Source organism: Scardinius erythrophthalmus (genome assembly GCF_964197995.2).
Source record: "Scardinius erythrophthalmus genome assembly, chromosome: 11".
NCBI lineage: Eukaryota > Metazoa > Chordata > Actinopteri > Cypriniformes > Leuciscidae > Scardinius > Scardinius erythrophthalmus.
Genome location: NC_138231.1, coordinates 34,433,765 through 34,447,561, shown reverse-complemented (window position 1 = coordinate 34,447,561; position 13,797 = coordinate 34,433,765). Strand labels below are relative to the sequence as shown.

Sequence of the window (13,797 nt, the reverse complement as noted above, 5' to 3'; positions counted from 1 at the left end):
TGTGTGTGTGTGTGCGTGTGCGTGTGCGCGTGCGCGTGCGCGTGCGCGTGCGCGTGCGCGTGTGCGTGTGCGTGTGCGTGTTTGTGTGTGTGTGTGTGTGTGTGTGTGTGTGCGCGCGCGCGCGCGGAAAGAGTGACTGTATTCTGGAAGAATCAGGAGTGATTCAGACAGTGCCTTCTTAGAAAGTAATTTTCACATTGATTAACCAGGTCATGAGTGTTCAGGACTGTCCTTCCCTGTGCCACTACCTGTTATCCTTACAAGTAACCCATTCATGAAGGATGCACTAGCTTTGTTTCTGTGTTAACATGAAGGAACAGCTTTTTTGTTTGTCCCATTATCAAGCAATTTAGAAAGTATTTACCTTTTTTCCTCTATAAAAAAAAAAATAAAAAAAAAAATAAAAAAAAAAAAATGTTTATTTAATATTCGGTCTACCTGGTGGATCTCTATAAATATAAAAGTGGAAAACAGGAAACAATAGAGGTAATGTCAAGTGGTGTTTGCATACTTTTTTTTCCCCTAACAGCCAAAAATGTGTTCCAGAAATACTTGAAATTATAACATATATTATATTATATTATATTGAATAATAATAGTAATTTAATTAGTATAATACAAATGTATTATTATATTTATATTGAATAATAATAATGATGATTTGATTATTATTATCAGTCATAAAAACAGTATGGAAAGATACAATTAAAATAACAATTAAAAACTAATCAATTAAAATAATTTAAAATACCATTTGTATGAATGTTTAAGCATATAACCCTTCCTACATATACACTTGTCAATGTAGCATTTCAGCAATGATAATGATTAGATTAAGTCATAAGCCCTCAGGCTGCCCGTGTGTCTGTGTTTATGTACTTCCCTTGAGTCATACTTCCGTCTTAATTCACTTAGTAACAAACTCTTCTGTATTCATATATTAGACTTTAATGGTAGCCAGTATTATGTGTGGGTTTGTAATATGATTAGAATTTAGCCTAATCTCCCCAGGACACTTCCTTTTTTGATTTCCTTCTTCACTTTATGCTGATGTTGTTTATCTGTTCAAAAGCCCCTTCTCCCTCAACCTAATTCACAGTGCCATCAGAATTATTTGTGTAATTAAGAGTCTGTTGACGAAGCTCTTTATGTTGTATCACTGCCATGTAATGTTTGAGACACCGCCTCAGATGTTTGGTTTTGGCATTTTTAATGTATACATTATTAGACGGGTCAACCTCTGTGTCATATGAAACTACTGCTGTCTTTGCTGACTAATGCTGAAGTCATTTGACACTTTATACTTTGCAGCTACATGTCAACTAACTCTCATTAGAGTATTAGTAGACTGTCTGCTTAACATCTGCTAACACAATTTTGATGCTTCCCAACAGATCATGGCAACTTATTCTACAAACTCTAACACCTATAAGGGGTAGGCAGTGTCGGTCCTGGAGAGCTGCTGTCCTGCAGAGTTTAGCTCCAACCCTGAAACAAATGACCTGCCTGCCCTGAAAACTTAGGCAGCTGACTAGTTGCCTTGCTGCCTTATCAGTCAATCACTTTGTAGGCATTGTTTGCACACGAAGGACAGACTTCTATGGCAGCGTAATGATTTAATGATCTACAACAAAATGGTGCAGTTTTTTGACCAAGCAGCACTGCGTTACCCCACAATTTTAATTTGTCACATTTTTGCAACTACATTTTTTTTACCTCTACGATTAGTAATTCAGAACTTGTAGCTATTTCATTTAGAGTTAAATAAACAATATGAATTTAAGTGATCAAACGTAACTGTAACAGAGGCAGGAACAGCGTTTATTCGTAAAATAAACGTCAAGTCAAGTCAAGTCAAGTCAAGTCAAGTCAAGTCAAGTCAAGTCAAGTCAAGTCAAGTCAAGTCAAGTCAAGTCAAGTCAAGTCAAGTCAAGTCAAGTCAAGTCAAGTCAAGTCAAGTCAAGTCAAGTCAAGTCAATTTATATAGCGCTTTTCACAACACAGGTTGTATTAAAGCAGCTTCACAGTATTAAATTAAAATAATACATCAATGTTTGTTTCTTGTGGAAAACGTCCACTTTTGGTAATGCTGATCAATAGTATTGTTGATTGATTAATTAAATTAAATAAAATATCCCCAAATGAGCAAGCCAAAGGCAACAGTGGCAAGGAACCGAAAAACTCCATTAGGTGACCTAATGGAGGAAAAAAAACCTTGGGAGAACCCAGGCTCAGTCGGGGGCCAGTTCTCCTCTGGCGTTTATAAACTAGAGGTCGGATTTAACTGTAAGATTGTAACTGTAATACATTTAATACTGTAATACTACGGCATATTAAAAACAGCAACGTAAGATGTCCTACACTGTTAGAAAAATCTGTAGAAATTTCAGTATTACTGGCAGCTACTTGCCAGTAACTTACTGTAGATTTAAATTGATGTTATTTACTGGCAACAATTTGTTCAAAATTAAATGAACATTAAACATTAACAAGTCTTTATCTTTACAGAATAAAACTAAAATAACATCCTCATGCAAAGCATTCTGGGAACCAAAATCTGAAGGAAAAAAAACAGAAAAAGGTTGATGAAGATTTCTGGTTCCCAGAATGCTTTGCATTAGATTGCTATTTTATAATTTTATTCTTTAAAGACAAAGACTTGTTAATGTTTAATGTTCATTTAACTTTGAACAAACTGTTGCCAGTAAATAACATAAATTTAAATCTACAGTAAGTTACTGGCAAACAGCTGCAAAACTACAGCAAATTTTTTACAGTGTAGGTCTGGTTCTCTCTCGCCCTTCACTGTCATCATTCCTTCTTATCCACCTTATTCCTGACGACCTTACTGCGTTTTCAATTATGGGTGGTATTCCGGTTTGGGGAACTTCCATTCAAAGAGGCTGAAACAAATCATTTCAAATCATAAGGTTGTCCTACAAATGAGCTGGCAATTTTCCTTCATGATTTATTTTCAGACAGCATGAGAATAACGTTATACTTGGTAATTTAACGTGACATGTTATAACAAGAATATCTATAAGAGCTCTTTTCAGTCGCTTCTTTCTTTTCCTCGTGATTATTTTATTTTTTCCCTTTGCAATCTGCTGTAAAAGTATGAAAAAGGACAACATATACTGCACATTTGTGGTCTGTTCTCCCGAATTTAATTTATGATATATTCCATTAATAATTCACTGGAATGCACGAAGAATCTCTCGTTATTCTCCTCAAATCCTCTTTCCAGGTTTGTTTTCACAGGTAAATGCGATTTATAATCTATCAGAATGATGGAAATCACTTTGAAATAGTATCACGTAATGCTGAAGTTATTGAACATTTTTGATTAAGGCAACATAAGTTACATAATACAGATAGATATTACTACAGTGATATTTAACCCGTCCGTTGTTGCTGTGGAAAGACTCGCGCTTTTGGGGTTATTTGGTCTGTTGAAACTGAAGTACCTTGTTGATGCTTTTACACTTTAAATTTCCTTTTAATGTTCGATGGTTGAAGGGTGAGTAGATTAATGTCATCTCATTGAGACACTTTTTTAATATATTGCGTTCATAGAGCGAGCCTTTTCACTGATTGTTTACAGCTTAATGGAAGTTACACGCAAAGCGTCATGGGGCGTAGGAATAAGGTGGATATCCTTCCGGAGTTCCTCCATGGGACTCGAGACCAGTGTCTTGCGCAGGTGTCTCTCATTAAAATTTGCTCCACCGGCCTCGATCCTCACCCACGGCTCTCGGCCCTGCCCTGCTTTATACGACAGTTACGTTAATAAAACTTTAATACATTAGCTCATCCATGAGCATGATTTCTTCCTGAGGTCCCGCCTGATTGCTTCCCATCATCTGTGGAGTTGAAGAGGACAACTCCCATGATTCCACGCTCATTCACATTATCATCAAGCTACGCCTTTGTTATTGTTTTGAATAAGCGACCTCTAGCGGCGAAACTTACTTTCTGTGCCTTTAATTCCATTGCGGTGTGTTTATGATAATAATAGCAGAATACTGTATATGAATGCACATCATCATTTTGTTTCTCCCCCCCACCATTTCAGTGGGAATGAGTGTGTGAGAGTGTCAAGACAACAGTCATGGCATCAGGAGGAGAAACCTGTGCTCCTGCTGAGGATGAGAGGGGTGCCCTGCTGGACATTGATGATGTACACTTGCTTTTACAAGGTCAGTCTTAACTCTTATACACTTTTGGTGTTTGTTTTGTTTTGTGTGTTTTTTCTATAAAAATGGTTTTCTTAATCTGAACAAACAAACAAAAAATTGCCAAAGTCACACCTTGGCTGTTTGCGGTCCAAATTTACCGACTGTAGGAAATGAATGGGAAAGACCCTAACACAGCAATGGTGTTTAATGTGTAAAAATGTATATATCATCATGTTGAACGAACACGCACAGAAATGAAGGGGTGATTCACAACCACCCACACACTGTTACACAGACAGAGAGAGAGTGAAATAATTGGGCTACTGTGGCTGTATGATATGATGTGGGGCTGATTTTCATATATAATATATTAAATCAAGAGAATAAGCATTAACATCAATCAAAAGGAAATAATTTGACATGAATAAGGAGTCATTTACTGAAATGGTTCTCCGATGTCTTTTGGATAAAATATCTATCCCATCATAAATGCGCTTATCACCACCTGAGATAGACTGTTTACTTTGTTATTTGTTCTATGATCTCCTTCCCATCTGTCTCCTCCTTCTGAGTTTTAGGGCGGATTCCAGGCTGCAAGAGACATTGTAAACTGTTGACTCACTAAGTTTTCATACAAAAACATGTTCTGAAAGGGTGTGCTAGAAGTTTATCATTTTCACACCACACAGACAAACGCTAACAAACACAGAGAATCAAGTTGGCCGTTGGATTTAGAATTTCATGAAAAATAGCTGTCATGTTCACACTGCCCAACAGACAGAGACAAATATTGAGTCAGAATGTCTTTACGTGTAATTTTTCGCCTGAAAAGACGGCGAACTAAATGAAAGAGGTTGTGGGTGAAGCTGTGATGGGAAAGACTGGGTGCTTACTTGAATTTATACAGCGAAACTGCAGCTGATCTGGACAAATGGTTTCATCAGAAAGATGAAAAACTCCAGCTTCAATATTTGTCCACGGTTTATGATAAAATTCGGTTGCAGTGACAATAATTTCTTGATTTATGTCAGGAGTGCAAAATAATCAATCGGTAACTTATGATATTTTGAATAGAATAACAACACGCATATCAGTCACGTGTGCTGCGGTTTATTTGTGTTCACATAGCTGCACTGAACAGCCCATTAGAGCTTTAAGTCCAAAAGTGTGCATACTTGATGAAATATTGATTTTGATATTTACACAAGCTTAATATTTATTAGACAGAATAATAATTTCTATTCATTATCCGCTGATTTATGTGATCTGATGATCATTAGTGGCTTCCTGCGCTGTCTGTCTGTGTTTTCACTTCCCAGAGAAATGTTTCTTCGCATGAAACATGAAGCTAATAAACACATGATTATTATAGTATGTGATTTGATTTTCATGAGATTTGGAGTATTTTCATGTCTGTAGAGGATGTTTACATTAGAGTACATCAGAGTTTGCATCACGCTGCTCAGACATTCCAAGACCTGACAAACGGTTCAGTGTTCAGTTCAGTCGGGTGAAAACATGTTCAGTCGGGTGAAAACAAACCCTGACAAATGCCAGCAAACGCCGTCAGGGGTAACACACTGATCCGACAAATTTCGACGAACGTGTCTGTCGGTGCGGTATGAATTGGCCTTAAGTAACTCGTTTTCCTTTTTCTGGAACCTGTTGATTACCATCTTGAGTAAACATTTTAGTGAGTACATACTAATTTTACAGTTAAAGTATGTAATTTCTGCTCCATGAAACCCGTTGCAAAAATAATTATTGTTTTCCCGAACACTCTCCGTGTCTGCCATTGGTTGGCCAAACAGTTAGTCCCACTGAAAACTCACAGCTTTTCATATTTAACACCTCAGGCATCAATTGTGAGAACAATAATATGTATATTTTCTTCTTTAATGTATTATTCTTTTTTCTGAATGATTATTCATTTACCACCTTTCCTGAGTTCACCTGTAGCTGTTTTATGAAGCAAAATCCCCTTGAAGACCTTTGAACCTAATGTTGTTGTCTCTACTTTCATTTCCTTTTCCACTATGTGTGTCAGTATTTCTGTCAATAAAAACCATTGCAGTGTTTGCTCGACTCAGTTCAGACAGTCTCACTGGTGCATGGTTTCCAGGCAGCCGAATGTTTTCTATGAGACAGTTTGTCTGAAATCATGTTTGAGTGACATCACATGTTTCTCTTTTTAGTGCAATGATGACACTTATGTTGTTTGAATACATATTAGCTCACATTACTTTCAACAAGTTACCAGTTTGGGTTAGTTCTAACTAACAGATTATATGAATGCAATGGAGTTCTGAGATTAAATGCATACATATATATATTTTTTTATATGACCCTCTTTAATTTATAAAGCAAGTAGTGCATTCAAGAGCACATTCAGTAACACTAAAACTAAGCATTTATAAAATACATACACTTATATCTACATATGTCATGACAAAATTTTTTAAAGGTAATGGTTATGGATATGACAATGTTAATGGATTTGGTCTTGGCGGAATAGATCTGCTACACTGCTGCTGCCATTGATTATTTGTAGTTGTTGTAGATTGCTGCTGCTGCAGAGCAAGTACAGGAACTTGCTACTGCCAATGCATACAGCGATACGCTTCTGTGAACATTTAAGACATACTGCTTCTGCACAAATAGCACATAAAATTACCTGTGTAAGATCTATATCTATAACATATTGAGGGAATGGGCCAGTCTACCTTAATAGCATGGGAAGAAGTTTAAATTAAATACAACTGTGATGGGTGGGTGGTTGAGCCGACTGAGCGTCTTCAGGGAAACACTTAATAAAGGAAAATTTCATACAGAAACGAAGGAGTATGGTGTCTCTCTAACCCTTGTTTGAGGTGGAGGCTGTTGGTGGCTCAGAGATCGGTAAGTCGAGCCAGGTTTCCAGTGGTCATGCAATGTTCTCTGCTTATAAATAGTTATGTATTAAGACATGCTGCGTTTTTGATGTGCTATAAACTAGAAAGCCCCAAAGCTGTTCTCTGGCAAGATGTGTACATATTTTTGCATGGATGTATTCTAGTTATGCCGATGTACTCATGCTGATTCCTACACACACACACTGTTTTTCAACTTGTGAGTTTGGTCCAGGAATAAATCATTTCTGATATTATATTTTTTTAACAGTGGAACAGGAGCAGATTCAGAAGAGGACGTTCACAAACTGGATCAATGCACAGCTTTCCAAGGTAAACCCAAGAACAACTCATAACTTACGTTAATGACTCTGACTGTGGAGTCTACTGTATGTTATCGGGTTAAACTGAGGCCGTGGCTGAATCGCTGACTCACTGGTCAGTACGGAAGGTCTTTTCTGCACCGTCTGCCTTTGAGCTTTGCATATGGCAAGGAGCTTGATTTATTTATAGCTCTCCGCCCAGCAGCGGTGCACTTCAACAGGCTGTAACATGAGCCATGTAGCCCATCCATTGCCACTTGGCCGCTTTTTAAACACAGGTGCCCTAAACTTCCTGCAAGTGATAACCTGTGGAGATCTCTAGCTACAGACTGTTGCATCATTTTATATCAGATTAACTCATTACTCATTCCCAAACTGCTACTTTTTTAGTTTAACATCAGTCTTCTGTAACAGAAGATAGTAGTAGATATTCCAAAGGTACTTGGTGCATCACTACTGTCGTCAGTCAGTTTGCTCTTGCATTCATAACAAAACAGTGCCATATAGAAAGAATGGTCATACTGAATTAGTTATTATGGATTATAATATTTTAACATGGAAAATATTATACACTTCAACTTTTAAATACTAACCATTTTTAATTAGTTAATAAATAAATATTATTTAATAAAAAAAAAATATTATTTTTTTTTTATCCTTGACTTTATTTTATTATTTTTCTACTTTTGCCACCATAGTTTGACATCAGAAATGCTTGATGTATTGCCATGTGAACACTATCAACACTTTCAGATAAAATGCTGATGTGTGTTTCAGAGGAGCCCTGCAACCACTGTCCAGGATCTGTTCTCGGATCTTCGAGATGGCACTCGACTACTTGACCTACTGGAGGTGATGAGCGGTCAACGCATGGTGAGTGCTAAATATCACTGTCATAGCACTGAGATTCAGCTAAGAAGTTATTTATTTACAGCGAATCATAGAAATGTTTTGCATTCAGTCACGATTAGCATACAATGGAGTTTGTTTGTTTCTCTGTAGAAGCGCGAGCGGGGTCATGGTGTGTTTCAGCAGAGAGGCAACGTCGAGACCGCTTTGAACTTCTTGAAGAATAAATCTGTAAGAGGGTTTTTGTGATTCTCACATGACTGATGATGATTTTCCATCTGTTTGGACATTAAGATTTATATACAAATGGCATAAACAGCCGTTTATGTTCTCTCAGATCAAGCTGGTGAACATAAACATCCCAGACATCATCGAGGGGAAACCTTCCATCATTCTCGGTCTGATATGGACCATCATCCTGCACTGTCATGTGGGTATATCAATGAAGAGACGATGTGTCTTTACGAAAACATGCACATCATATATACATGCATCTTTCTTTGCCTTGAGCTATTTTTTTCATCGTTTACTTTAAGACCTTTATTTGAGTTCAGAGAGGGGCTGTACTTTTTGAGATTCCTCAAGATGAGAAAAGTTTTATTATTTTTAAATTAAATTAAGTATTATTATTACTATTATTTTTAAATTAAATATTTTTATGGAATAGTGATCCAAAATCTACTGCAGAAATGATGATCCTTCCTTGTTGCCTTCCTGTGAATATTTTCCTGAAAATAAATCTTCTTGCCTGCTTTTTGCCAATATATATGTGTTAAACATGCTCACTTCTCCTCATTAATACAGATAGAGGAGCTAGCCAGCACTCTCTCGTATGGATCCCGTTCATCCTCCCTGGACTCTCTGTCCAGTCTAGATTCTGTTCCTGGGTCTCCAAGCAGTAGTCCTGATCCTCGAGGAGCATCACCGCTCCACAACCGCTTCCGCCTGTCTGCTAAGAAGGCTTTGCTCCTGTGGGTTCGGGACCAGTGCCAGAAGTGAGCTTCATCTAGCTAATGATTTCAAGCACTTTGAAAGTTTGGTCAAATTGTTTAGTCTATATGATGGCCACTCCAATTGTTTCTCTAAATATATTCTTTCTCCAGAGTTGGTTGCTCAGCCAGTGTGAGGGACTTTAAGTCCAGCTGGAAGAGTGGTGAAGTGTTCCTGGCCATCCTCTGCTCCCTTAGACCTAACCTGGTGGACCTCTCCCAAGCCCAGACCAGCAGCCACCTGGAAAACCTGGAGAAAGCATTTCACCTTGCTGAGAAGGAGCTTGGAATTCCTAGACTGCTTGAGCCAGAAGGTGAAAACTATTAGCACTAGCAGCGTCCCAGTTTGTCTCAGTCCCAAATGCCACCCTCAGTCCTTGCGGCCCTCCTCCAATTCCACACTTTGCATAGGCCGTTGGGAAATAGTCTGCTGAGAAGTCTGTATTTTCAAACTGGAGTCTACAATGGAAATGCATGTGGATCTGTGAAATTTTAATGGTAAAAAAGATTGATTAAATTTAGCAATTCTTTTTATTTATTGTAATACTGTGGTTCGCACTTCTAAGGTGGCCTCAAAATGACTTAAAATGATTCAAGATAATTCAGAACAAAACTCAATGACTCGCTTGAAAAACCTGAATATGCTGAATTAGATAGCCTAATTTTAAAAGTGATTTCTAGAAAAATGTCACTTCTGGAAAAGCTGTGTATATTTTAAAAATGTACTTGTCTCTCTCTATATATATAATATCTCTATATCAATATGTATGTCCTTGGCAAGGGGAACATCATATATGTTAAAAAAGTGAAATGCTTCTTTATGGTTTTTGAAAGTTTATGCACTTTTAAAATCTCTTCTCAGACATTGATGTCAGTAACCCCGATGAGAAGTCCATCATGACATACATTGCTCAGTTCCTGCAGTACTCCAATGATCTGCCCATAGCTGATGATGGTTTTGAGGTGAGGCCAACTGAATCTCCCAGCCAGATCTGTGCTTTTGCTGGCCTGTCTTTCTGTATATATTCACTTTCTCTCTCTTTCTAAACCCCTGGCCTTTATTATGGCCCTCAAACTTTGCTTCCTCTTACTCTGTCACCCCCTCGTGGTTGGATGCAGCTCCAAACTCTGCTCTTTCCCACATGCCTCTCTCCTGTCAACCTCCCTACATACTTCACTCCTGCTGTACTGGCCTCCCCACTGCACCAGGTATAGGCGTCACGGAGCGCTTATAAATTCCTCAATATCATTCCAGAGTCAGCCTTTACTTGTTTCAGCATGTTTTCTGATTGGACAATTAATCTCTGATTCGGTTCTGTTTCCTTGCCCTGCCCTAAGGCTTCACCCAATCAAAAAGTCAGAGAGATGAAATGCTGGCTACAGCGAGCCTATCAGGAATTACTGGAGGCATGGGCCTCTGTAGGGGGGGAAGGATATGCAGAAAGGCATCAGGTATGCTGAATGTTAAATCATAAATCATCACTTCCTTATGTAAAACAGAAGTCTTATGAATAGCCCTGAATGAGTGACTTTTATCCAAGGCATTTCAGAACTTTGTGGGAACTTATTATGATCAGCGACGTCCAGTAATTCCAGTGCTTAGTGCAATGAGACGCTGCGCTAAACCCAGTGAAGAGCAAATGGCACTGAGAAATGCCTGGGACACAATGGAGGAGAAGGTAAATTCTGCTGATTAAATATGTATCCAAATACATATTGAAACTGTGCCAGTTCTGATAGTCTTGGTTCGAATTGTTCGAAATTACCAACAAATCACCATATACCATTTTTTCCTGCAAAAGAGTTTATGATTTTAAAGCTGATATGGAAAAACCATATAGTAGTGTGACTTTATTTGCTTTAAAACATAATAAACAAAAGACGAATAATATAATAAACATAACAAGTAACAACCTAAATAAAGTAACCTAACAAAATTAATTAAAAATAAAACCCTAAATAAATTAAATAAACATGACAACCTACTGTAATCTAACTTTCTAATAAACTTGACATTGTGTTCTATGAATATTGTTGGGTCTGTGATGAATTACTTGTTTCTCCATTGATGTTTTGGATAAAAGGCATCTGCTAAATGCATAAATATAAATGTTAATAAATTATTTAAATCTAAATTAAATCCTGTAACATTTAATTTGAAAAATAATTATAATATATTCTTAAAATGTAATATATATGTGCGAAAAAAATAATATGTATAACTTATTTTTGTGTTGGGACTATTAAAAATACAGTCAGATTATTTTGTAAACTTTTTTCTTCCTTCCTAGTTACAAGAATACAGAACAGAGCTTGATGTTGGTTTGCCAGCCCCTCTGAACACATTGGGCCGGTGGCTCCAGCATATGGAGACTGTGCTCTCTGAAGACAGCGGAATAACAGAAGATCATGTTCTTGCTGCCAGAGATGCCAGACACAAGCAAGAACAGCTGAAGGTCAGTGTGCTCCATGTATTATCATGCTTCAATGTGTATTTCTCAATTACATGTGTGTGTCTGTTTTTATGCTTTCTGTTTCTTTAGGTCTTGGTTGAGGACTTGAGTCAGCACTTGAACACCCTTCATCACTACCGTAACACAGATGAAAAAGGCTGTCCTCAAGTTCCAATCGAGAAGCTAGAGGAAATCAAGAGACGGTTGGAAAACAAAATCTATTTAGTCCTCCCTGCTGAAAAGACCAGCATATGTTGTGTTTTGAACATGGGATGCTGGTGTCCCTATCAGGCTTCTTAAATAGCTTCAAGACTCCCTAGACTAGCACCAAACCAGCACAGTTTCCTGATCTAAAAAGGTCTTTTCAGCAGGGCCATCCTTCATTTTTTCTCATTGTTGTCCTCTTCAGAAATCCAGGTTCCTTACTAATGTTCCTTATTCTCTCTGTTAGTTTCACCAGTGCCAGAGTGACAGCCAAATACCACGGCATCAAGCTACAATACAGAGAGCAGATGCACCATGTATTTGACCTACTGGGACAGTTGAAGTCTAAGCTGAGCTTGTGGAGAGGACCTTACGGCTCCCAGGAGTCTGTGCACTCTCTGCTACAGGATTGGCATGTATGTGGCCATTTATGGGTTTCCTACAATAGGTTTTTTTTTTTTTTTTTTATGAATTTTGAAGCCTAAATACAATGTTCAAAAGTAAAAAGCAGTAGTAAAGTTAGACTAAAGCCCAACTTAAACATCACCACCACTAAACTTCCTACATCTCTTTTAATCTTCGTGAGTGAAGTAGTTTTCCTGTTCGCCTGATGATGTTTAATGTCCCTGACAACCGCTATAGTCCTGTTTAGCCACTTATTAAGCAACTGCCTTTTTCAAAGCATGTAAAAGCTTTCAAAAATCTCAAGCGGACTATTACTGATGTATTTCGTTGTTGTTGATGAAATATCTTGAGCTTGTGTTCACCACAGGCCTTATTTCAAGCATTTAACCAAAATCCAATTAAAAACCCACTGACAGGTTGAATGAACCGTAAGTGCTAAAATGATCAATTGTTTCCGGATTTTAGGACTCATTCCTACAGCACTCTATGTTCTTTAATTCCTTGACTTGTAAGCAATGTGCATATGTCCAATTAGGACACTGTTGACAAGCGAGGCATGGTGTGGATGTTGAAGGAAGCACTTCATAAGTTGAAGGACACAGCAGTCAGTTATACAAGCAAAGCAGCTTTGGGTAAGATTGTGTTGATGGAAGTTCTGTCATACTTTGGTTTAATGAAAGCCGTTGGCTGCTTCCTGTAACTTATGTCTGATTTGCCCTCTCTTCTCTTTCTTTTTCAGCAGACGATACACCTGTGGTGAACAGGCAAGTAAAAGAGGCTGATAGTGAGACAGGTGTCAGTGCAGAAGCTGCAGAAGTTGTCAGAGCCACCATGGAGCGTGTGCTGGCTGCGTGGGAGTCCTACAAAGACTGCCTGTATCTATTACAGGTCTGGTTGGGGCAGGAGGGCCAATCACAGGCTCAGGGCAAAGAGGTACAGCATTTGTCATTAAAAAATATCAAAAGACAGTGGCCACAAAAATATTTGAACACCTAAGCTGCGTTTAAAATGTATTGATGTCCTTTCATTAGACACCAAAATATTAAAGCAAATGGCATTTATCTTTGTTATGATGTTTGCTTGGTTCAAGTCATGAGGGTGATAGCTTAGGTTTGGGCATGATTTTTGTTCATGGTTGCTTTTTCCAAAGGTTCATTTGTCATTCATCTTGTGATCTCTTTTATAATGCAGCAGAAGCATTTTTCCGCCAGCCTGAATGAGTGGAGTTCACATCAAGCACAGTTGAACGAGGCGGGAAACTTTCTCATTGAGATGAGTGACGCCTCCACCAGCCACTCTCTGACTGAAGAGCTCCGCAGACTCAACATGCAGTGGGCTGACTTCATAAAAAGGACCAAGTTTGTGAGTTTGTAAAGACAGACCCATCTAGTTTTCAGCAGGGTCTAAAATAGCACTTGCCAAGCACCAAAATGTGAATAAAAGTTGTCTTTGACAAAGAAATAAAGCAGTTTCTGGTAACTTTTATAAGAAACTGCAACATAATACAC

The 13,797-nt window shown here is 38.0% G+C and overlaps 1 protein-coding gene across 8 annotated transcripts in view; it reads left to right on the top strand.

Annotated features, from left to right (window-relative positions):
- Nucleotides 1-13,797, top strand: part of syne2a (spectrin repeat containing, nuclear envelope 2a) — an 89,624-nt gene that overhangs the window by 2,537 nt on the left and 73,290 nt on the right. For 4 of the 8 annotated variants that reach the window (XM_081378866.1, XM_081378867.1, XM_081378863.1 and 1 more), the window contains exons 2-18: nucleotides 4,076-4,199; nucleotides 7,338-7,399; nucleotides 8,167-8,262; nucleotides 8,392-8,469; nucleotides 8,576-8,668; nucleotides 9,043-9,233; nucleotides 9,342-9,541; nucleotides 10,090-10,190; nucleotides 10,347-10,436; nucleotides 10,566-10,679; nucleotides 10,769-10,906; nucleotides 11,519-11,683; nucleotides 11,771-11,883; nucleotides 12,132-12,300; nucleotides 12,825-12,921; nucleotides 13,029-13,222; nucleotides 13,481-13,651. In XM_081378866.1, the coding sequence (XP_081234992.1) occupies nucleotides 4,112-4,199; nucleotides 7,338-7,399; nucleotides 8,167-8,262; nucleotides 8,392-8,469; nucleotides 8,576-8,668; nucleotides 9,043-9,233; nucleotides 9,342-9,541; nucleotides 10,090-10,190; nucleotides 10,347-10,436; nucleotides 10,566-10,679; nucleotides 10,769-10,906; nucleotides 11,519-11,683; nucleotides 11,771-11,883; nucleotides 12,132-12,300; nucleotides 12,825-12,921; nucleotides 13,029-13,222; nucleotides 13,481-13,651 (2,160 nt within the window). In that variant the 5' untranslated portion in view covers nucleotides 4,076-4,111. Of the gene's footprint in view, nucleotides 1-4,075; nucleotides 4,200-7,337; nucleotides 7,400-8,166; nucleotides 8,263-8,391; nucleotides 8,470-8,575; nucleotides 8,669-9,042; nucleotides 9,234-9,341; nucleotides 9,542-10,089; nucleotides 10,191-10,346; nucleotides 10,437-10,565; nucleotides 10,680-10,768; nucleotides 10,907-11,518; nucleotides 11,684-11,770; nucleotides 11,884-12,131; nucleotides 12,301-12,824; nucleotides 12,922-13,028; nucleotides 13,223-13,480; nucleotides 13,652-13,797 lie in introns of those variants that run through there. The other 4 variants (XM_081378868.1, XM_081378871.1, XM_081378865.1 and 1 more) reach the window with 3 other exon arrangements.